Here is a 25812-nt window from a genome sequence, read left to right on the forward strand (position 1 = left end):
CACTCTCCACTACAATTCTCTTAGTGTTTTCTGCTTTTGCTAGTTGCAACACCCAAAGAATTGCAGTTGCTTCAGCCTGCACTGGTTCACAAATTTCATAAACTTTGATTTCAGTGTTAATATCATTCTTGAATTTTCAATTTGAACAAGTCTTTGAGAATTATATTTGTGACAAATCAAACATTCTACTAATATTTTCCATTAAAGCCAAATGAATTTAATCATGAAATGTACACATGATTTCTGTCAAAGCATTAATAGTTTTGAACTATCATGATTAAATTCGTTAAGTTTTAACAGAAATGCTAACAAACATTTTATATGTCATAAACATAAAATGCAATGAGTTAATCATTCAAATAGAAGGTTCACAGATCAAATACACTCACCTTAAAGTTCAAGGATGATATTAGCTTTGAATGCAATTGACCCATTTCATTCTGTGTCTGAGAATGATTCATTTATGCAAAATTTCAACTGAAGGCATTTGTGGGCAATCTGGGGTTTTCAAGTCCAAATGATTGGTAACTTTTGATTTCAATAGCAAATCTTTTCTCATTAATTTGAAAATAATTCAGTTATACATGGTAATTTCATGCTATCAACTCTTAGTAGTTGGAATCAAGGCTTTTCATGCCCGAAAGTTACAAAAATGCAAATGGAAGAGCTGGGTGTTTGATTTGGGTAGTATTTGTTTGGTCGACTATAAGGGTCAAATGGTTGTTGTCTTGTTGTTGTGGATCGTTGAGTTTTGTGTGGGTTTGGGTGAGTGGGTAAGTTTTTATAGGTGGACCACTCTCTTAAAATATCCTGACTCAATTTGAAACAAATGACAGTAGTTTTTTGGGTGAGAGGACCATTAGACAGACAGCTCTTACATGATAGTCCCGTTGTATTGAACAACATAAATAAGTCCCACAAGATTCTTAAGAATAAGCTAAATATGTAATTCTCACATTTATAGAAATCTAGAGATTCTTAATCAAACCAAAAGTAAAACATGAATTCAGAATTTCAGACATCACATTCTCCGAAAATTGGACCATATATTGAATCTCATAAACCCAAAGCCATGCAAACATTATATGAAAAACCACTTAACTGCTACCTTGAATCTAATTCAAAATCAAAATATAGACAAATCTCATCAGGACCCCATTATATGATCAGCGGATTGGAGTCGCATTGTTCCTTTGTGATTATTATTAGAGCAAATGAAGAAGAATTACACAGACCAATACAAACAAGAAATGCACAATTATTCTTAACTTGAATATCATTGCAAAGGTAACACTGCATTATAATACTAGAACAATTTCAGTACTTAAAATAGTCATTCGCACAATGAAAGAGAAACATTCCAAAGGACTTGAAATTGTAAGTATTTGCATAAATTTGAACCACGTTAATGGTAAAATTGAAGCCAGTCAACCCTCTTCTGATTCTGCACATCAATTGATTCAATTTACACATCAGAAAGAAACTAAGATAATAATCAAAGTTTAAGAACACATTATTCCCCTATAATGCATAAAATTAGCCCATTCAATTCACATTTATAGGAGGAACAAATCTCCATGACAGTAGAGGATGTAAAACAGTAAGGTGAATTTGGTATTCCACTTTCTTGACAATATAGCAAGCTACTTATAAAAATAAAAAATAAAAAACAATATAGCAAGCATGGGGCTCAATGCAGTGTTGACAACATGAACAAGAGAAGATTTTTTTTTTTTTTTTTCAAGGAACCAGTAAGAAGAACAAGAGAATATATAGATACTCTTCATACCATGTATAGCTTCCATATTGTCTTCCAATAGACAGCCTTTGGCTACTCACCTGCAAAAAATGATCAGATATCACATCAATTCGTGCCCATTTGATAACCATCCAACACCTCCCATGAGAAATCTCACGGTATCAGGGAAGTCATAAACCATAAGTTGTCACCCCCCCCCCCCCCAAACCAAAACTCTCTCTCCAAAACCCTTGAAACATCTAGCTGATATGTACTCTTCTAACAAACTTAAAACTTAGCAAGCTTTTATGGTTCACTCAATTGCAGCTACTAGCTGCTTATCCTTATATTTTCTCCTCTAACAAATGAATTGCTTTTGCAATTTATGATCATTGCTTAAAATGACAAATCTACCAGCACAAACTTTGCATCCAGAGCCTCCAAGATATCTACTTCAGCAAACAAGACAGGCTTGCAGTAGACACCCCTGAGAGTGAAAACTGACACAACACCCATAAAGGTTTTGTATGTACAATTCATTGGAGCATCTAGGGTGCACCGGTAATTGTAGGCACTTAATATGCATCAGCTGAAACTTCTTCAAGGTCCTGAAGTTGGACTATAGCATATTGATGAATTGGAACTGACTTGTGCCATTCAGTAAACATTTTTGCCCTTCTACTAGGTTTCAACAACTAAAACAAGAATTTGGTTCCTAACTAAAACTAACCAAGATACTCGGTTAGTTACATTTTAATAAGATTGAAGCTTCATACAAAAATAAATAAGAAACAAACCCCGGGAGTTTGAAGACCATCTTGCATCCTGAATATTTGAGTTTCTGATGGCTCCTCCAATACCTATAAAATGGAAAATTTCAATCAGAATAACAAGAGAAAGGGACTGAGGTGTGTGTTTGGATTTTGGCTCAAACCATGCTTTAATGAGTTAATAATTATCACATGAGGTGCAAAAGAAAAGCACATTTCAATGCAATTAAACAAACTCAAATCAAATGAAAGTTGAGACCATCCTTTGTTTTGTCAGAATAAACCATGGACAACTGATGCAGAAGAGAAGCATTTATGCCTCTGTCCTTATCATATTCCATTGAACTTCAAATTGTTTGTTTCCTTCAACTGAAAGGTTTGGAAGATTTTCTTTAAAAAAAATGGCATTGTGGGGGTTTGTAGTTGTTCCTTACAAACGCAATTCAGTCAGCAAACGCTCAATCTCCACATCACGAATACCCCTAATAGCATCCCTTGCACCCAAATTCAGTTTCGTCGGTCTCTCTCACGCCGATCTCCTTTGCCTCTTCTTCTTCTTCTTTGGGAGAGCTGATCTTCTTCCCGCTTCTTCTTTTTCTTCTTCTTCTGCCAAATATGCCCTTCCATATATTACAGTTTTCTACCCTTTTGCCCCACTTGGGAATCGGTGAACATGAAGAAATTATAAGATCCATATGGTTAGTAAGTAATGTAGTCCACCATTCTACTAAAAGATTTTTATTTATTTAAAATTGTTAGTTAGAAAAAAAAAATTTAAACAGAAATTAATTACTGACTCAGCAATTTTAAACAAGTGAAAACTTTTTAGTGGAATGATGAATAAATGACATAGTCCACCAAAAAACTTTATAATTTTAATGTTTTTATTTATTATTATTATTTTGATAGGTAGACAAATGTTTTTAATTTGAACGTGTGCTACCTGTATGTATGTTAATATCGATTAATAAAATAATGAATATATAATAACATTTTTTTTAATTTTTTTTTGTTAGATTGTGTTGAAAAAAATATTATTTGGTGGAAAACAATAAATATGACAGGAGAGAATGCTAGTATTAATTAGGTAATAAGTTGGAAAACAATAATATTTAATGGTGTTTTTTTAACCATTAGATCTATTAGAAATTTATGGTGTAAAAAAACGTGTGAGTTTATAAGAGTTACACCAGGAGTAACTCTAAACAATGTTACATCACTCTATAACTTGTTATTGAATTAGTATTTTAAAAATTCAACCGTTGAATTACATGTTTTATATGTTCTTAACATGCATGCCAATTTTCATATCAATCGGATGTTATTTACCATTTAATTCATAAACACATCTTTTATACATTATTTTAAATTACAAAAACTTAAATTTTAACAATTGATTGATGTCATGACTATTAATCTTTGATCATCTTAAAAGTTTACAGGCATAGAGAATATATGAAGATAATATAATCTAACAATGGATTTGTCAATATTCGCATCCAATTAAAAAATATTGAGTGGTCTAACATTGCTTAGAATTACACCAAGTATAACTTGAACCCAAACCATGTATATATATATATATATATATAGGGTTTTACTAGTGTATGTTCTTAGACATAAGTTAGTAAACCATTTTAGGAAAAATTTTATGGGAAAGTGAAAAAGTGATTAATTTTTTTGACAATTTTTTCAATTTTTCATAAAAAATTTCTTAAAATGAATTACTAATATGTACCTTAAAGGCATACATTAATCGGACCCACATATATATATATATAGGGAAATACTAACTGATGTCCTTAGGGCAATGGTTAACAATCCATTTAAAGAAAGTTTTTATGGGAAAAGAAAAAAAAATTTAATGTTTTGAAAACTTTTTTCATTTCCCATAAAAGTGGTGTCAAAACTTTCTTAAAATTGATTTTTAACCATTTTCCTAAGAGCGCTCGTTAGCATAACTCATGTGTGTGTGTGTGTGTATGTGTGTGTGTGTGTGAGAGAGAGAGAGAGGAGCCAAACCATAAAGTTTAGAACAACTTGTTTTCACTTTTAAGTTGGGGAGAGATAGGAGAAGGGTAATATGGTCTCATTACTAATAGTTGGCATGTCAAAATATATTTTTATGGTTGCAAAAAGACTGATTCAGCTATGGGTAAAAGTTGGCTTAGTTGTCTGTAAAATATTTTGTCCCTACTTGTAGGCACCTTTGTCCCTTAGAATAACAAGTTTATCCTTAAGGTTTGTGGTTATTTCTTTCGGGGGTTAGGGAAACACTGTACTCATGGATGAACTAACAAACTGTTGCAATGGTTTGTCGATTTCAAACAGAGAAGGGCCAACCCTCGATCTTGAGGAGGAGATAGCTATGCCATAATTCATCATTGCTGGCAAATTCTTCACAAGACAAGCTCTGAATATGGAAGCTATTGCTTCGACCTTTAAGCCATTATGGAGATCAAAAAATGGTTTTAAAGTTAAAAATATGGGTAACCACATAGTCCTCTTCACTTTCGATAACAAACTAGAAGTTGATGCCATTCTTTCTAATGAGCCTTGGAGTTTTGACAAACACCTCATGGTGTTGCAATGCTATGACAAGGATACGCCAGTTGATGACTTGACTTTCAATCGTACATCCTTTTAGGTATAGGTACACGACATACCAGTGAGATTCATGAATCAAAAGGTAGCGGAAGGGATTTGCAACACCGTTGGTACGGTCATCAGGAAGCCTGAAACAAAGGTGGATGGTGGAAGTTTTATAAGGGTTTGAGTTAGTTTGGATATCACTCGTCCACTAAGCCGAGGAAGAATGGTGTCCATGGGACAAGGAAAAGAACAATGGGTCTCATTTAAATATGAGCCTACCAAATATTTGCTACTGGTGTGGTTGTCTCAACCATGATGATAGGGACTGTGAAGCTTGGTTTGACAGTGAAGGTTCCCTTAAAGTTGAAGACCAGCAATTCGTACCTTGGCTATGTGCAACACCTACTAGTCGAGCACAAAAAAACGTAGTCATTATTCCAGGTTTTTTTAAGAAGATGAAAGAAAGCACTTCCACTCACAAGGCTTCGATCCCTCCAAGGCAAGCTCAGGTGGATACCAAGACAGCTCCACCACCACAAAGGGTATCGTCTAACATAGAACAGAATCAAGAGGAACCTTTAATGACTCAATTATTAGGATCAGTTACAATTGGCAAAAATAAGTCCTACCCTGATTTTGCACAGCAAGTTAATCATGCAAAGCCATTGGTGAATCAAATTGAAGAATTGGATCGTGATTTAAAGAAATTTGATATACCAATTAATGAGGCATGGTCTGACACTCATCCACCATTCATTCCGAATTTAAATCCTCCTCAAAAGGTATCCAATCCTATTATCACTCCAACAAAACCGTTTCACAAGGATTCTTTCCTTTCTAAGCTTGCCGAAATTGATGAGGGTCTATCAAAATTAAACGCCGTGTCAACTCTCAATTTTGAGGTTTCAACGAACGTGCAATCAGTCCACGTAATTAATGAGGAAGCTAAGGAAACAGCCAGGGTTTGCCAAGGTAAGGGGTCCAAAAATCTTGCAACCCTACATGCAGAAGCAACTGGAAAACAAAAAAACAAAAAAAACAAAAAAAAAAAAAAGTCACAGCAACAAGGAACATGGAAACGATTGAACAATCCAGATGTATCAAGAAGCATTGATAGAATTGCAAGCACAGTAGATTCGATGCTATCAACAAAAAGAATTCCTAAGGAGCTCTCTTATCCCAATGGTTTACCAAGCAAAATACGTATGGTTTCCATTAAGATTAATCCTATTGCACTGGCGGAGGCTGATGATCAGCCCCACCCATCACAATGAGTCTCTTAGTCTGGAACTGTTTTAGACTTGGAAACCCACATACAGTGAGGAAGCTTGGAGATTACATCCGGGCAAAAGATCCTTCTGTTGTGTTTTTAGCCGAGACATGGACAGATGATGCAAGGCTACATCAATTGTTACGCAATTTTGATTTCAGAAATAAATGGTCAGTTTCAAGTGACAATAGAGGTGGTGGTCTGGTTTTGTTGTGGAAGGAAGATATTCAAATCATAGTGGAAGACTCGTCGAAATTTTGCATTGATGTACTTGTTGAGAAGAATACCCCACAGGAGTGGCACAAGTTTCTATGACGAACCGATTACAACTAGAAGGCATGAGGCATGGACCAAGCTTCGAACCCTTGATGATAAACCACACATGCCTTGGCCGTGTGCGAGGGATTTCAACAAAATCACAAGACAAGAAGAAAAGGTGGGAGGAGCAATTCATGCACACAGTCAAATGCAAGCCTTCCAGGATGTTCTTGATGAATGCAGATTTATGGGCTTGGGCTTCATTGGACTGAATTTTACGTGGAGTAAACATTATATCGATGGACACCCAATTTGGGAGAGACTTGACCATGGACTAGCTACAAACCCATGTTTCTTGAGGTATCCTGGCACTCGAGTTCACCATCTACCTTGCCTTTCATCGGATCATTGCCCTTTGCTTATCAACCCAATAAGTATTGAAATTCCATCCTACAAGAAACCTTTTTGATTTAATGAGATGTGGCTATCAGATAGTCGATGTGGAGAGGTGTTTGAAGCAACTTAGATGTCATGTGCAGCAATGGACACAAATAAAGAAATCCTTGGAAAAATAGACAAGTGTGGCAAAGATTTGTCATGATGGAATTATAATGTTTTTGGTAATGTTAGAAGAGAATTTAAAAATTAACAAAAAAAAAAAAATAGATTTGCTAATTGAAGAGGAAGTCATGGCATTGAGGACTGGTAGCAATATTCGCATCAAAGAATTGAAATGTGAGATCAATGTTTTGATGGACCGAGAAACTAGAATGTGGAATCAACACTCCCATATTCTTTGGCTAAAAAATAGAGATGGTAACACAAAGTTTTTTCATAGCCGGGCCTCTCATCGGTTCTAGAAAAATGTGATCTTAGGAATAAATGACCAATAGGGAGTTTGGAAGGAGGAGCCGAACGACATAGCCGGAGTTCTCATCAATTTTTACGAGGAACTTTTCACCACCTCAAACCTGACTCTACACCAAGAAGTCTTAGACCAAATTCTTCAAGTAATCTCAGATGACATGAACCAAGAATTGACGTGCAAGTTTGAGGAATGGGAAGTGGTACAAGCTTTGAAATAAATGGCACCAATGAAGGCTCCTAGGCCTAACGAAATGCCCCCTTTGCTCTTCCAGCATTTCTGGCCTATGATTAAGGGTGATGTTACACACTTGATGCTATCTTGGTTGAACTTAGGTACACTCCCACACCCAGTGAATCATACCTTTGTTACCCCTATCCCAAAAAAGAAAAATCCAAGTTTAGTGTCGAAATATCGTCCTATTAGTCTTTGCAATGTTCTTTACAAAATTTTCTCTAAAGTCCTTGTTAATAGGCTAAAAAAATTCCTCAATCTATCATTACTAAGCACCAACTAGCTTTTGCCAAAAGGTCGCCTCATTACTGATAATATCCTTATTGCCTTGGAAACATTACATTGCATGAAAAACTATAATTCTAGTTCAACTGGGTTTATGGCTTTGAAGCTTGACATGAGTAAAGCCTATGATAGGGTTGAATGGGTGTTTTTGGAAAATTTGATGAGAAAAATGGGGTTTTGTGAACAATGGATTGGACTTATCATGGTGTTTGTGAAAATAGTCACTTACTCAATACTAGTGAATGGAGAACTAAAAGGCTTGATCCACCCCTCAAGGGGCTTTAGACAAGGAGATTCTCTCTCTCCTTTTCTTTTTCTCCTGTGCACTGAGGGCCTACATGGCCTAATTAAAAAGGCAACAAGCAATGGCGATATCAATGGTTTCAAGCTATGCAAACAATGACCCAAACTAACCCATTTGTTTTTTGTAAATGATAGCCTTCTTTTGTGTAGGGCCAACTCCACATAATGTAGCAAGGTCATGGACATTCTATCCTTGTATGAAGATGTAACGACCCAAGGAAAAGCACTAACCACATCTGCGCTATACCTCAAAAGGACTAGTCACAATTGAAGCTCCTTGTAGTTGTTAATAAAGCCCAGTTCAACCCAGTAAATACCCGATGTGGGACTCATCACACACCCACACACATCACACAATCAATCAAATTGGGGCATCACAATCTCCCCCACTTAAATCCCTAACGTCCTCGTTAGGGCCCACTTTGCGTGGTAGTGTCTCTGAGCCCACACGGATTACTAGGCCGGCTCTGATACCATATGTAACGACCCAAGGAAAAGCGCTAGCCACATCTGCGCTATACCTCAAAAGAACTAGTCACAATTAAAACTCCTTGTAGTTGTTAATAAAGCCCAGTTCAACCCAGTAAATACCCGATGTGGGACTCATCACACACCCACCCACATCACACAATCAATCAAATTGGGGCATCACAGAAGAAGTTCAATTACTAAAGCAAACAGACAGATCATTAAAGGGATTCTTGGGGTTCGTGAAATCCACCACTATGAAAGGTACTTGGGGTTGCCATCTTTGACGGGAAGAAGGAAAAAAGTAAGCTTTAATTATTTATAGGAGAGAGTATGGAGGAAATTGTAGGGTTGGGAAGGAAAACTCCTTTCCCAAGCTGAAAGAGAGGTTCTTATTAAGGCAGTTATCCAAGTCATTCCAACTTATGTAATGGGGTGCTTTAAATTACCAATGAGATTGTGTAATGAAATTAAGGTGCTGATAAGAAAGTTTTGGTGGGGACAACAAGGGGAAAAGCGGAAGATTCATTGGCTAAAATGGGGTGAGATGACAAAATCAAAAGGTGAGGGTGGTAAGGGCTTTCGTGACTTAGCTTTGCACAACGACTCTCTCTTGGCCAAGCAAGCTTGCCGTTTACTGCAGGATAAAAGCTCACTATTTTATAAGGTCTTTAAACCCCGATTCTTCCCAAATTGCACAATCATGGAGGCTGTTGAATCAAGGCATGGTTCTTACGCTTGGAAAAGCATACTACATGGTCGTGATGTCATTAAACATGAAGCTTGTTGGAGAATAGGCAACGGGCAGAAAGTTCAAATTTAGCAACATACATGGCTGCCAATCAAGCACCTTACTCGTGTATCATCATCTATTTTGGAGGGGTGGGAGGAGGCCATAGTTGAAATTCAGATAAATGAAGACAAGCGGACATGGAAGAAGAGGTAATTGATGGCCTGTTTTTTCATGAGGAAGCTAAACTCATTAAGAAAATCTCATTGTCGAGACATCCAACAAAAGACAAGCTCTTCTAGCCATGGACACAAAGTGGGCAATATTCCTGCAAATTCGGATATCGGTTTTTGAAGCATGAGGTTGACGAGCATAGCATCTAGGATTTGCGAGTTCCAAATAAGATCAAAAACTTCTTGTGGCAAGTTTGTCATGATTCTATTCATACAAAAGCAAATCTGAGGAGGCGACACATAACGGACAACTCGCTATGCGAACGATACTTGAGTGACAAGGAAAGTCCATTACACGCATTGTGGTCATGCAGTGAACTCAACTCGGCATGGTCTTCATCGGAATGGAGCTTTCGCCAAAACACAAGCGCCACAAACTTGAAGGAGCTCGTGTCATGCATACTAAAAAATCAAGGCAACCCAGAGCTATTTGTGATGATAACGTGGGGAATATGGCATCAACAAAACCAGGTTCACACCCACAAACCTTACTGCACCTCAGACCAGCTCGCATTATAGGCGAAAGAGAAGTTAGATGAATTCCTTACTGTACTCCCACCTAAACCACCAACAATGCCGAGACCAAGGGTGAAATGGAAGCCACCAAATGCAAGTTGTTTCAAAATAATTTTTGACGGAGCAATCTTCAGGAATGAAAACAAAAGTGGCATAAGAGTTGTTATCCAAGACCACATTGGCTCCATCATAGCATCACTAGCTCAGCTAATATCTCCAGCACTTCAACCAGCTAAAATTGAAGCAGTTGTAGCAGCACAGGCTCTGGAGTTTGGACATGAAATAGGCATAAGTGGAGCGGTTCTTGAAGGCAATTCTAAGTTGATTATTAAGTTCTTGAAGGTAGGTGGTAATACAATTGCCTTAGTGGAGCCTCTAATTCAGGATGCCATAGTTTTTTCTAATTTCTATTCAAAATTGTTATACTCTCATTGCAAAAGAGAAGACAATAAATTAGCACATAGTCTAGCTAGATATTCTATAAATGTTTCTGACTATGTAGTTTGGATGGAGGAAGTCTCCAATCCTTTATTCTCTGTAGCTCAACATGATTTAGCCAATTTAGCCAACCAATTTCAATAAAGTTTCAAGTTCATTCCCAAAAAAAAAAAAAAAAGTTGTCTGAAAAAAGTATGGTAGAATTAATATTAAACAATTTTTAAGTGAGCGCTGCACCACACCCATTAATAGTACTTAAAAAGATATATATTAAACTAGATTGTGTATGTTCATAGGCTTCTTTTTTTTTTTTTTTTGGTTGCATACTTAGAGGCTCTTATATTTTTTGTAAAGGTTAATAGATTTCTGAGCACGCACGCAAGTAAGAAGTAGGATAGATATAGATGGATACATAAGCAATAAAAAAAGAAAAAGAAAAACACAACATGAAAAGGAGTGTTTTTTTAGAAAGGTGTAGACTTGTGTTTTTTAAATCTATATCTATCCTAAAAGAAAAAAAAATTGTTTATTTCAATTTTCTAACAAAAAAAAACCACCATGTTCGTTTGTTAATAAATAAATAACTCAAGTTCCTATAAAAAACCCATGTTAAAATTTTTTTTTAATAGAAAAATCTATTTTTATCTTCTTCTTTTTTTTTGAGAAATAAACACACACACAAGGGAGGAGGAAAGAAGTTCTAACACAAAGGTATACCACAACCTATTTTTATCCTTATCCTATATTTTCATGTAATTTTTGTTTTTTTTTATTTTTTATGAGATTATCATAGGGGCGGCTCCACATTGTGTTCGGGTGGTCACAAGACCACCCTAACTTGGAAAAAAATTATTATTATTTATAAATTTTAAAAAATTTATGATTTTTTTATCATTAAAAAAAAATTTTGAGGCCACCCTAAATTTTGTGAGGCCAAACAAAATTTGGCAACAAACTTGATTGTAGTCATGTAGATTAAGGTTACAACTCCACTCAATTGTTTTTTTATTGGATGTGAATTTTAAAAAATCCACTATTAGATTAAAATTTTTTTTCTTATATCCTCCGTACTTACAAAATTTAAGAAAATCAATAATTATGTCATCAATCAAATGTTAAAATTTTGAGCTTTTGTAGTTTAAAATTACATATAAAAAATAAGTTTATAGATCAAATGGTAAATAACATCCGATTTGCATGAAATTTAACATGTGTTTTAATAACATAAAGAACATGTAATTCAATTGTTATATTTTCAAAATATATAGCCATGTTAATTTGTTTGATGAGAGATTTAGCCTCAAGTTACGACTAAGTTTGTAACCAAATTTTGTCCTTAAACTTTGGTCCTCTTAACAATGTATTAGGTCTTTACAAACAAAAAGAAAAGGCCCAAGAAAAAATTTATTTAACTAAAATTTTAAAAGAGATGTAGCTTGCAACATTGATAATGAAACTATTTTGCAACAATTTCAAAATAAGAAAATTTGTAGATTGTATTTGCGTGTTTTTTTTGTCAATATATGAAATTTTTTTTATTAGATTTCGTATAATTTATCTTAATGAATACCCTAGAAAATATTTCTAGACCTGCCGCTAGATTATCCCATGTAATTAAAAGAATATCTAGTTATCCACTACTCTTTTTCACTTATCTAAGTAAAATTATTAATTTTTAAAATTTTAAATTTAAGGTTACTTATAAAATCTCTCTCCTTTTTTATTTCTCTCTCACTTTTTCTTTTTCTTTTTGCACATGTTCAACTCTATAAAAAATAAACTCAAGTTGATATATAATCTCAAAAAATATAAATGTAAGGAGAGGTGGTGCCTAATTTTATAGAATATGAAGAAATGTTGTGAAAAGGAAAACTGTTTTTTTTTTTTTTAATTTACCTAAAATTAGTTAAAGGCCCATGCATTGCACGATTTTTTATCATAAACTTATAGACTATATATTTTATTTAATAAATAATAAAAAAATAAATAATTATTATAATAATAAAGGGAAAAGATTGAATTAGTATAATAACTATCAAATATAAAATGATAACACCTAATTAAAAAAAATTATTATTTTATAACATTCCAGTTGTGCTCTAATGAGAATTTTGTATCTTTGGGAGATTGTTGAATACCTCTTTGTACACTACATTTTTAGTGTATCCTTTTTCTTGTTTGTCATTGTTCTTTATTAGAAAATTTAATGATCGATAAAAATTCAAATCATATTTAATGATTGATAAAATAAATAAATAAATAAAACTAAATGGACAAACTGCCTTCTTTTATAGGTCAAAGTGTACAACTCTAATAGTTAGCCAAAGCTATTTCAATCTGAAAAGAAAAGAAAAAATCAAATTGTTATGAACAATTTATCATAAAATTTATATCAAGACATTATATACTATATAATAAAACCTATTCAATTTAATGGAAATAAAAATTAGAGTAAACAAATACATACCTGCAAGGTTGTAAGTAGAAGAAGAGAAGAATAAAGAAAAAGAACAGTATAGTGGATATTCATTATAAATTATTTGATATATATACACTCTGGATTGAAGAAGTTGATATGAACAAAAAGTCTAATGTTAGTCTAATTTGTGGAAGTGTGAAAATAAAGTCTTTTTTTTTTCTTTTTTGAGAAAGTTTCAACCTATGGCATCCACTCATGTTTATAACTTCTTATTATTAGACCAAAACACTAATCGGTTTTTGGTGTAAGTGAAGATTGAAGCTCAAATCTCTTATTCAACTATTAAAGACTTTACCAGTTGAACTGAAGTCTAAATTTTAAAAAAAGTGGCATGTGAACAAGAAATCCAAAGAAAAAAAAAAAGGTCATGTTGTGTGAAGAGGCACCTTGAGTTTTTAAATTTTCCATAAATAGGTGAAAAAAATCATGAATAATCTAAAATGTTACTGATCTCCCCCCCCCCCAACGAAATTATTATTTATACGAAGAGGATTGCTGATGTGGTTATCTTTGACCAATGAGATGATATCATCTATACAAATGTGTGTGTGAACTTCCTAATCAACACAATGAATAAAAAAATAAAAATTACCAGATGATGTCACATTTGCAGAAATAACAACATTTTATTGGTTGAGAGGTCAAGGAGGACCACATCAAAAGTCCTCCTGGCAGACCTAATAATTTCTCCCCCCCCCCCCCCCCCCTCCCCCCAACTAAGATTTTGAGGAGAAAAAAATTATAGGCGTAATACTAGATTAATTCCCTCTTATCTTTTTCTCAAAAAAGATTAATTCCTCCCAAAATCCATTTTAGCGGTCTCTCTAAAATTTTAAAATGCAAAGAACCCTTAAAAATAGCAATTAACCCCTTATTTAGCCTATAATCTCTCAAAATTCAATTAGAGAAACAACTTTACCAAATTCCATGTCACAAAAAAAAGAACCCAAATCTATTTAGATCTCATGTTCAATGTAAATCAAGACATTTTCATCCAAATTAATAAAAAAAGGAAAAAAAAAATTTAACCATTCTCAGTATTTCATTCAAAAATATATCCTCCTTACACCTCTAAAACTGAAAGCATGTTGAAATTGTGCAAAATTGATATAGGGTCCGTTTGGATTGAACTTATTGTTACTGAAACTGAAAACTGAAAACACTGTAGCAAAATAATTTTTAAATGTGTAAATAGTACCGTGGAACCCATTTTTAATATTTTTTAATACATGAACAGTGTATGCACAGTGCATGAACAGTGCATACACTGTTCATCACAGTAAAATTTGTCTCCCAAAGTCAACAAATGCGGACCCAAAAAAAAAAAAAAGGAGAAAACGTGCTTTGAGAAAACGCAGACGTGAGACGCAGAGCCCAAACGCCCTCACAGTGCCCGTTTGGTTTGAGAGTTTTCCTACGTTCAGAGTTTGCGTTTTGGGCATGGGACCCATGCTACAGTAAACACGTCCTTTTTTTTTTTTTTTTTTTTTTACGCGTTTCAAAGTGATGCGGCTACTGTTCATGCACTGTTGCATGAACAGTAACCGCAAATGCTGACTTTCAACTGTGAACAATGATCTGTGTATTGTTTACGGACTCACAAATTCCACTTTTCAGTAACTTTTTCATTAAAAATGGGTCCCACAATACTATTCACACATTTAAAAAATATTTTGTTATAATATTTTCAGTTTTAGCAACAATAAGCTCAATCCAAACGGACCCATAGTCTCATTGTGTAGCGTGATTCTTTGTCGTTGTGTTGCTTAAACCAGCCTCGATTCTGTGCAAATCAACCCTTGGCCCTTGTCGTCGATTCAACTCCTCTGTATGACTTTCTTTCTCTCTGCCAATTTGCAGTGAGTATTGAGAATGCATTTGATTGTACGTAATTGGTTGGTGATAATAATATCTAAGTTCCTGTTCTTAGCTAGTGGCTTTTAGTTAATTTGCACTACTGGCTTAGAAAATTGATAAAATATCATTTTGATGAGACTATTCGGATGTCATTGCAAAACCCAACTTCTACATTTTTTTTCTTTTTTTTTTTTAATTTATAATCAACTTCTACTATTTTATTTTATATTAAGTTTATAGGTTGTTTAGGTTTTTTTTTTTTTAATAGTACATGTTATACAGTTTATTCACTTTATTGTTTACATTTTCTTTAAAAAAAATATAACTAGATTATAAATTATAAGTTTAAGTTTTTAAAGTGTGGGTAATATATGAGAGTATTAGCATTAGGAAATACTACTCTATTCTATTTTACCATTCCAAATTTAGTAATTATATCATCCCATTTTACAATATTTTCAAAATCCCAAACTTTTATTTTCTTATTCTACTCATTAAAATAATATTTCCTCCATCACCATCATTTATTCGTTCTTTCTCCCAATCACCATCACAATAAAATATTAGTTTTTTTTTTTTTTAGAATTGTGCTACAGTGCAATTCTATCTTGATGCAAAAAAAATTGCAATACTTAGCAATAACATTTCCTGATGCAATACATTTTGAGGTTTGAAATGTCAAATATCACTTACATTTGGCATTAACATTCCTCAATGCTAATGCTCTTAGGAAATCATTCACGATTATTGTATATTTTAAGAAAAAATTTGTTTAAAATTCAGATGTTACTACTCAATATAGAAGTCAAGATTAAACAATGAATTTTTTAACGATAGTTTTACCATGTAAATCACAAAAGAGTTTTAAAAAATGAGTTCAAAATCAATTTTAGCATCATGAAATAATGTACAGCACAATGATGTTGAGTTATAGTTTTTTTTAAAAAAAAAATTAATAACCTTATTATATTTAGCTTGGCCACTTTAGGAAAAAAATTTTGACTTTAATAAGGATTAATTGAAGACTTTGGATTGTAATCCAAGAAAATAAGAATAAAAAAATTATATTTTTTTTAAAATTTAAAAAAGTTTCTACAATTTGATGAAGATGAAGTTACTTTGCGTAACAATGAATTTTAAACCCAACTTATATATATATTTTTTTAGAAGCACATGGCATTTTTCTTTTCTTTTTTAAAAGAATTTCTAGAATTTGGTAAAGTTGTTTAGCGTAACGACGATTTCTGCCGTCTAACTTTTATTATTATTATTATTATATAATAATAATAATATAATATAATAATATACGATATGATTTTTAAGTTTTTTATTTACGCATTGTTTCGATACGGTGGAATGGGACTATGGGAGAGAAGAGAAAGGAAGAGCTGGTATTTCCATTCCCTTCTTCTTTTCTTTTCTTTTCGTTCACAGCGAGGAAAGGGAAGAAACGAAAAAGCATTGAGCTCTGAAAGTCTGAACCACGTACACGAGACATTACTGTCATTCCCTTATCACTTTTATTCAACGCTTGAACAGTTTTTGAGGAACCTTTTAATGCTTGATCTGAGTTATACAAAGTGGACTGCAAATTAAGACTGAGAAGCGACATAGCTAGCGAGAGAGATCGATAATGGAGGAAGCGAAGGGCAAGTCATGGATTATACTCCACAACGCTGTGATCGTCACCATGGATCCTCAAAGCCGAGTCTTTCGCAACGGTGGGATCGTCATCGACCACGATTCAATCAAAGCCATCGGTCAGTCATCAGATATTCTTCGCGATTTCTCTGCTCTCGCTCACCAAATCATCGACCTCAACTCCCAAATCTTACTCCCAGGTACTTCCTTCTCTTTCTAGCTAAGCTAAAATTGCTTTTGCCCAACAAAAAAAGTTACTTATAAAAGTAAATAGTTGTCCTGTTAGCTCGTAAAGTTTTAGATCGATCTTGATAAGACACGTAAGTTAAAACTTTCTAAAAAAAAGTAAATAGTCATATGAAATTAATTTCTGATATTTGGTGCTTACTAAAAATAACTAGGATTGATCAACACGCACGTGCACACCTCTCAGCAACTAGGGAGAGGGATAGCCGACGATGTGGATTTGATGACATGGTTGCACGGTCGGATTTGGCCTTACGAGTCCAACATGACTGAGGAGGACTCTTATATTTCCACTTTGCTTTGTGCTATCGAACTCATTCACTCCGGTGTAAGCACCATCTCTATTCTTTTCTTTTCTTTTTTTTTTCTCTCTTGTAATGTACTTTTGCTTGGAACAAAGTAGTCTATAGAAAGATTGACCATTCATGTGTATCTTTAATCACATCTTTTTTTAACTCATCCAATCTGATGCATCATACATATGATATATGACTAGTATTAAGTAGGTGGTGTGTTTGATAACAAACATGGATGGTAATAAAAATCATGTGCCCAAGTGTTTCAATTTATGTTCTTTAAAAAGTAACCACTATTTAATAATAGAGTCCAAATTTGGTAAGAATGGAGTTTTACATAATCCAATAAAATATTGCCACATCAGCTTTTCACTTAAAACTCAATTCATCCTACCAAACATAATAACATCTCAATAAACTCACAATTAAATTGGATTTTCAAATGGGTATTAGAATTGATTAAGTGTGGTTGAGCCTATTCTTTAATATATAATATGATTATGTGGTATATTGGTATTGGAGGAGTAAAACTTAGGTTTTTCACCACATCCTTATAGAATTTAATCTCTTAGTAATTTTAAAAAAATAATTTCATGTTCACTAGTGCCCTTAGGACATTCGGTAATACCGTAATAGATCACATGAGAAATATAAAACGGTGTCAAAAAAGTCAATTGCTTTTTTCTTTTCCCATAAAAAGAAAAAAAAAAATTCAATCACAAGGCATATATACTCCACTAGGAGAATTTTTTTTTTTTTTTAAAAAAGGAACACTAAGAGTGAGATACAGGATTTATATTTGTCATTTGACTAAATTTGGTCAGTTGGTTAGTTTTGGTTTTTGATGTTTCTGTTTTGGGGGGCTTTCTTTGGAGTTTAATGCTGTGATTGATGATGTTTGTGGTTTCTTGAGTCAGGTAACGTGCTTTGCTGAAGCTGGGGGGCAGCACGTGTCTGGAATGGCCAGAGCAGTGGAGTTGCTGGGCTTGCGCGCGTGTTTAGCCCAATCAACCATGGATGCTGGTGAAGGTTTGCCAGCAACATGGGTGACTAGAACTACAGATGAATGCATCCAGGTTGAAAATATCTTTAGCTTTTTCTGTTTTTTTCTTTATTCATCTTATAATGTTCTTGAAAGTTATGTAGATTTTCCTCTGATTCAATTTTTTTTTTTCTTATATTGTCAAATGACTCAAATGTGTTATGTTTGCATTACATTTTTCTTTTTTCTTATTTTAAGGGCACAGTTGCAAAAGGAGCTCTACAATAAATATCATAATACAGCAGATGGACGGATCAGAGTGTGGTTTGGGATTAGGCAAATTATGAATTCAACTGATCGTTTACTACTTGAAACGAGAGACGCTGCAAGGCAACTGAAAACTGGAATCCACATGGTATGGAACCGTGGCATGTGTGTATGCATTCATTATGTGTGTGTTCTCATTCATAGTTATATATCAGTTACAAGCCCGAGGATCTCTACACTATGATACATATAAGCTACAAGTTCTTGAAGATGATTATCTGACAGATCTGTTTGATGCATGCTTAAGCCTTCTCGTCAAACTAGAAAAATGTTAATAACCATCTCTGTTCTTGCATGACATTTTTAAGTTTTTACCATACATTATGGACTAACATCTGTAAAGTCTAAATAATACAAACATTTATACATTTCTCTTCTAACTTTTGAGTGGATTTAAAATATGGACGTGAATAACTTTCCTCTCCCATAAGATTAAATAGAGGGTGAAGTCATGGCCTACTGGGTGCTGTGTAACTTACCAATTAAAAAAATATATGACTTATTGTGAAAAGTTATCAAATAAAAAGGAAAAAAAAAAAATCAATTTCAATTGCCTTTTGCATCTTGAGAAATTTTAAAATTTCCTTCCATTAAAATATTAAACTTCTGCAGAAATTCAGTTCGATCAGGTTGACCTTTGATGCTAATGAAGGATTATTGATATTGGAAATAGAATAAGTTGACCTTTCTATTGTTTAGCATGTTGCAGAGATACCCTATGAGAATCAACTTGTGATGGATACTCGAAAGGCCAATCATGGAACAGTTACACACTTGGAGAAGATAGAGTTTCTCCAAAACAATCTGCTAGCAGCTCATACGGTTTGGGTCAACAATACTGAGGTGAATTATTTCTTCTAGTTACTTGCTGCACTTTAAGGAAATCGCTAGATCTTAATTTTTCTTGTCTGTACCATCTTATTTATGAAAGAAAATTAAGGAAAATGCCTTTCACTCAAAAGTCTAAACAAGACAGTCAGTAAATTAAAAACAGGGTTAGTAGAGTGTCAGTAAAGTTGACTTCCCATGTTTTACTGAATTTGATATGTTTTGTGAATCTTCTGGCTTTGGTTCTATTTTGAAAGTATGAGCATCATCTACATACATGTTTAGTATTCAATTTGTTTTTCTGTAAATATATTTTTTCCCTTCTGGGTGTTGTTTAATTGTTTGAGTTTGTTTCTATGATAATTCTGATTCAATTCAATCGTGGATATAATGGAACTGTACATTTTATTCTTAATATTTTGGATTACATGAAGAAGAAAAGGTTTGAAGACTAACTGAACCTTAAACATCAATATATAGAAAGTATGGTCATGTTCATCATTAGAACTTACTTATGTACCATGTTCCCATACTCTTGGGTGATGGATCCTTAGGAATCCTACTGATCATGGTTGAATTCTCTTACCATTCTGATTTGCAACCAGCATTTTTTGGAAAATGGTATTGAGTTAAGTCAGATCAGACAACTGTTGGGAGCAACTGTTACATAAGAATTGCATTGGTTGAACATGATAATGTATATTAGTTCTATTGCTTTTTCCTCAATTACTGCCACCGGTGTCCATAATTTTAACTCATGTCTTCTTCAGATAGGTTTTCTTTCAAGGGCGGGGGTCAAAGTATCTCACTGTCCTGCTGCTGCCATGCGAATGCTTGGATTTGCACCTATTAGGGAGATGCTTGATGCTGGCATTTGTGTCTCCTTGGGAACAGATGGGGCACCATCAAATAATAGAATGAGCATTGGTTTGTTCATATTTTGAAATCATTTCTATTATACATTTTCTTCATGTTTGACAATACCATATCAATAGTTGGCTTTTATCTGAATTTTGGACATTTAGGTTGAAAAACCTTCACTTCTTTAGCATCCCAGACACACTACATCACACACGAAACACAGGGTAAATATATGCCAGGAATAGCTGTCACTGAAATGCAAATTTAAGGAAACCAAATTAGAGGATCCTTGTGGAGGTAGTGTCAGCTTCTTCAGGTCTTTCGCATAAGTTATAATTAACCAAAGTAAAAGTTATATCTGTTTACTATATCGGTGCAGCAGAATCTTTTCTTGATACTAAAGGAATAAAGAATGCTCGTTGTAAGACTGATGTCTGGAAACTAATATATGGATTCACCTCTTTGCAGTTGATGAGATGTACCTGGCATCTCTTATTAACAAAGGGCGTGAAGTTTATGCAAATGGAACCACTGATCCTACTGCTCTCCCTGCTGAAACAGTTCTTAGAATGGTGACAATAAATGGTGCAAAATCAGTACTCTGGGATGATGAAATAGGGTCTCTTGAGGTTGGGAAAAAGGTTGGACTACTTTCTCAAATTATTCACCCTTTTATTTTTGCTTCATTCTCCTTATTCGTTTTTCCCCTTGTTTAAGTTTTATTATAGGAAGAAAAAGTTCCTTATGTTAGGCCACTAATCAACTATATTTAGTTATACTTTCCATTAGGTCACAAATACTAGATTATTTTATTCACTGTACAGGCAGGTGAGGTTGATTAATGTTTGTGTCCCTTGTATGGTAGGCTGACATGGTTGTCATCAATCCTTCCTTTTGGACAATGGTTCCCATCCATGACTGGTATGAGCTCATCCTAATTCCTAAAAAAAAAAGATATGCTATACTTTATTCATAAATTATTTGTAAGCTTTGGGATGACTTTCAGACTTTGTTCCATTTTTTGAATGGCTTTTCATCCCTCTTGAAAACTGATCTTCTTACTCTTTTTCTCAAATTGCTATTTGTGCCATGTTTTGTGATTAAATTAGGGTTGAGAATTGAGAGTATGAGAATCTAGTCTTTTAAGTTCTCTGAATTGTTAATAATGACTTGAAATTAAAATAGTATGTAATAATCATTGACCATTAGCTATTATTGACTTTTTTTTTAGTTATTTCTGGCTTTTGTTGCTAATCTAAGTGCCATGTTCTATTTGGTCAACTTCATGTGTTCAATCATTAGAACCAGCCAGTAAATTTATTCAGTTACGTAGATTACTGATTCAATCCGAGATCTCTTATTTAATGTTTTGGTTACTATGCAGGATTTCCAGCCTTGTTTATTGCATGCGAACTGAAAATGTGGTCTCTGTAATGTGCAATGGCCAGTGGATTATGAAGGACAAGAAGATTTTGAACATAAATGAGGTACTTCAAAATTACTTTTTCATCAGTTAACAGTAAAATTGAAGATTAGCAGTACATATTTAAAGTTAACACATTGGGAATTCATTTTAGATCATCAAAGGAGTCCCAATTTCAATCAATTACTATAAGAATAAGATAAATAATTCAATATTGTTTATCAATATGTGGGTTCCTCCTTTTTCTTTTTTTCTAAGAGTTGCATGGTTTACTTATGGTTGCAAATTGTATCTGGACAGGAAGATGTTATTTCGATGGCCCAGCAAGCTTCTAGTGAGCTTTTGAAGAGGGCAGGAATAATAATTCCAAAGAGAATGAATATACTATGATTGTTCAAATGGTCTTGTAATCACTGGACTTGCGGAAAAAGCTTTCGCAGTTGTATGATTTTATTGTTTGATACTATCATCTGAGACTACCATAAGCAACTACACTTTTTAAGTCTTTGCACTCAGGCTTTTGTTCCCTATCTCCTAGTTTGCTCTTGTCATCTCAAGCAACTTAATTCAAGATCATACTCTTGCACTGTAGTTTGAACGGATATTGTCTTCTTTCTTCTTTTTTACCCCTTGGGGTAGTTTTTTAGATTTTTCATTCATCCCTCAAAGTACATTTCTGTGAAATTGATAACATGTCATGAGCAATCAGTCTTCATTTGTGCCATGAAGAATTGCCAATATCATCTCCGAGTTAATAGCAAACAAAAGACTCCCTATCAGCTGTCCAGCCAAAAGAAAAACTCCCTATTAGAAAGCTTGTTAGTCCTTAAGGAACCCCTATGTAGGGGTTGTGTCCAAGTTTTGTGCAGGTTATCTTGGAAGGAAGCTGAGAGTTAATATGTATTCTTAATTTCTTTTACTCTTTGGTTTTTGTGTTTCTTTTTACCTCAATAAAATTCTTCTCTCTTGCTAGCTAAAACAAAAATGGTGATCATTGTCGTGCATCACACGATGTGCATTTGTCATATAACTTAAAAGTTTTTTTTTTTTACCACAACTTATTAGGTTTATTTTGTCTTTTATTTTTATTATTCAATTCTAATTATATTATTGAAATATTTTGTTTAGCTTATACTAACATAATATACTTATATGCTAGTTATATATAATTTTTAACTATATAATGCTGATAAATTTAATATATATAGGCTTAAACTGATATTATTTTATCTAATTTATTTAAATAATAAAAATCTTGAATGTATAATTTAGTCATTAATTATTAACTTAAATTTCTTAAGAGTTAAAAAAAAAATATATAGTGTGCCATTTACTTTATATAAATTAAAAATAAGATAACAATTGTCAATTAGTGCATTAACAAACTCGAACATGTTAAAAATAAAAATAAAAAATAAAACTTAAAGTTTAAAATATCATCGAAGTTAGTGATGAGTTTTTTTTTTTTTTTTTTTAGCAAGTTAGTGATGAGTTCAAACTTTAACTCTTTGTTTATTAAAATAAAACTAAACCAATTTAAAACTTTTTAATATGAGTTATTCTAAGGATACAACCAACTAGCAATTTTTGGTATTTTAAATGGAAACTAAGGTTTAACTCCTATCACCTTTAATGCAAAGATGAACCCACGTTGGGATTAAAGGGAGCCATACCCCACCCCCCCTCCCAGTTTTAAAAAAAAAAAATTTGAGAATAGCATATATATTTTCTTATAAATTTTAACATTTGACACTAAAATTTATATCTTGGCCCCCTCACCCAAAAGTTTTTCAAATTGTTCCATGAAATCCAAAACATATTTATCTATAATTTCCCAGTCATCCTAAGAATAAAAAAATAATAAATAAATAAAATCCTTTGCACAATCACCTGGATAACAAGAAAATCCTTAAATTAAACTAAAATTCTAACAAACAAATGATAAATTAGATTTGAACAATAATAAAATACTACCAACAAAATAATTACAAATCACAAATCTCTAGCAAAATAAATCACAAAACCCCAAAACTTTTACCCAACTCTGCCTCTCTCAGCTCTCATCTTTTCCTCCATGGCTCCATTCCACCGCCACCAAGTAACAGCCTACACCGTGGACCGCTCCATATAGTAGTTAGTATATATCTGTGGCTCTTTCTAAATAAATGGAAAAAAGTTGTCATCTTTATTACTATTTCTTCAAATTGCAATTTTTGAAAAGAAAAGATCTCACATCTTATGTTATTTTACCAAATTTTGGACATTGAAAACATCAACAAGTGTCAATTAAAATACAAAACTCTTGGCTATAAATCCATATAATTGATACTCCTATAATTTTCATTTGCTTCATAGATTATCAACTATAATGTTAGATTCTTTTATTTCATTAGAAAAAAAAATACAAATAAGTCTAAAACATATATTGATGACGTAACATTGGCAACCTCTAATGTTGATATCCCAAAATTTGAAAATTCTCAAACAAAGAACCTTGGCCCCCCTTGAGTTCAAATCCTGGTTCCATCTCTACTTTAATGTAAGCAAGACCAGCATGTCAGGCGTCTTTTCCTCGAGCACTATCCCTTCAGGAATGTCGAAGGCTTCTTGACTGATGTTGACTTAAGCAGTAACCTAAGGACGATGACTGGGCTTGGGAGTGTCCTCGAAATTAGCACGGTAGAATACCTCTAAGTCTTTCTCTATATCAGCTTAGGTGGCCTCGGAGGTTGGATCTTCCTGTTCCTCGTCAAATGGAATTGGCTGCTCATGTGAATAGAGAAGCTTAGCAGCAAAAGGAGCAAGTAGCTCAGCATCTTTGAGTACCTGGAGGAGGAGGTGCAGTCAAGAACCTGAGGATAGCTACGTTGATTAGTGCAAGCCTCGGATCTTTGGCCTTAATCACGTGTTTAGGGGATTGAAAGTGTCTAGAGATGGGTTTGAACTTAAGGATCACGTGGACCGCCCGAAGTTGCCCAACTTGGTGAAGAAAGATCTCGGACTGTAAAATCCTGTTAAGATCCGCAAAGTTCATCAAGTTGTGATTTGGGGCAGTATGAAACTCGTCTGTAAATGAAACAGAGAAAAAGGGGTTAATTAAGAAAAAAGTTGAAAACAAAGAATGCAAAATAAGAAGAGAGGGTATTCTAAGTTCTCGGGCACCCCACCTAGTTCCCCATCTTGGGTAGGGCAATGCAAACTATCGTGCCATTCACCCTAGATGATGAGAAAGTCTTCATCCATACCTATATTGGACTCGGGAATACAAGAAATCAACCTAACGGAAGGCACTCTACACTTAAAACAGTAGCCTATTTCTTTTCCCTTTTGGCAATTGTAAACCCAATTCACATCGTGGCAGGTAAGGTTGATCCCCATCTTTCGATTTAGCTTACACTACCGAGGACCCTAAAAAGGTTGGGAGAGCATTAGGTCGGGGAAAGCCTTAAAGTTAATAAGAAAATCCCTAGTTACCCTACCCATGGAAATTTTCATTCCGCCTTCAATAAGGGCAATCATGGGAATAACCACTGCCTCAGGTGGTTTATTTACAAACCATTCTCCTAGTTCACAATGTTGAAGTTCTACGTTTTCAGGGATCCTACACTTAGCCCTAAAAGCAACCATGCCCTCGGGGGTATCAACTAATTTAGCAAACCTACTCATATGTTCCTATCAGGTAAAAATAAGAAGGAAAGAAAGAAAAAGAATTTCCTTTACAACAATGGATGAGAGGCCAAAGGCATTTACAAGCGCTGAAAGAAGATTTTCTAGGATTGCTGCTTCAAAGAAAATTTGTAGAGAGCATGTAAATGGGAAAAAATTGCCCCCATTCCCCTTTTATATAGGAGTGGGAAATGAGCAGTAAGTTTCCTACTCATTAATCCCAATAAATTTGGACCGTTGGATCACTATCGCATCGTAGAACGTAGGGGGACAAGCAGCCGCCTAAAGCAATAATTGTAGCAATGTCGGTACCGAAGCATCAGGAATATTCATGAGACAGGTGAAACAACATCCCCACATAGGAATGCACTTGGCACGTACCAGCCCTCCCATTACTACTAAAACCTCACTCTTAGAGTAGCTACTAAGAGCAAGGTTTTAAAGGGCAATTATGTGGGGTCCGAGGACCAAGGAGAACTAGCCGAGGATCAACTTGCCCAATCCAG

At 34.0% G+C, this 25812-nt stretch overlaps 1 protein-coding gene and 1 long non-coding RNA gene across 4 annotated transcripts; one reads left to right on the top strand and one right to left on the bottom strand.

Annotated features, from left to right (window-relative positions):
• Window positions 1-1387: 1387 nt before the first annotated feature.
• Window positions 1388-2600, bottom strand: LOC115982704. The gene is made up of 3 exons (XR_004089708.1): window positions 2536-2600; window positions 1790-1839; window positions 1388-1444 (listed from the first exon to the last, which is right to left on the bottom strand). It is a non-coding gene; the product is annotated as an uncharacterized LOC115982704 (long non-coding RNA).
• Window positions 2601-16420: 13820 nt separating this feature from the next.
• On the top strand, window positions 16421-22548 carry LOC115979280 (5-methylthioadenosine/S-adenosylhomocysteine deaminase-like). Of its 3 annotated transcripts, XM_031101267.1 has the most exons (10): window positions 16421-16877; window positions 17079-17251; window positions 18137-18295; window positions 18467-18616; window positions 19228-19371; window positions 20127-20283; window positions 20686-20858; window positions 21083-21138; window positions 21602-21704; window positions 21941-22546. In XM_031101267.1, the coding sequence occupies exons 1-10, from the start codon at window positions 16670-16672 to the stop codon at window positions 22028-22030; spliced, it is 1413 nt and encodes a 470-aa protein (XP_030957127.1). In that variant the 5' UTR covers window positions 16421-16669; the 3' UTR covers window positions 22031-22546. The 3 variants fall into 3 exon arrangements, 2 of the variants coding, with proteins under 2 accessions (XP_030957127.1, XP_030957125.1); XM_031101265.1 differs by having other exon boundaries at window positions 18137-18616; window positions 21941-22548; XR_004089017.1 differs by lacking the exon at window positions 21083-21138 and having other exon boundaries at window positions 18137-18616; window positions 21941-22031.
• The last annotated feature ends 3264 nt before the right edge of the window (window positions 22549-25812 follow it).

This window comes from Quercus lobata, chromosome 3 (genome assembly GCF_001633185.2).
Source record: "Quercus lobata isolate SW786 chromosome 3, ValleyOak3.0 Primary Assembly, whole genome shotgun sequence".
Taxonomy (NCBI): Eukaryota; Viridiplantae; Streptophyta; class Magnoliopsida; order Fagales; family Fagaceae; genus Quercus; species Quercus lobata.

Bases quoted from the DNA above. Each gene is read 5' to 3' on its own strand.
- LOC115979280 (XM_031101265.1), top strand. From the start codon at position 16,670: ATGGAGGAAGCGAAGGGCAAGTCATGGATTATACTCCACAACGCTGTG. The intron at 16,878-17,078 runs GTACTTCCTTCT...AAAAATAACTAG, and splicing joins CTCCCAAATCTTACTCCCAG to GATTGATCAACACGCACGTG. The intron at 19,372-20,126 runs GTGAATTATTTC...TGTCTTCTTCAG, and splicing joins TTTGGGTCAACAATACTGAG to ATAGGTTTTCTTTCAAGGGC.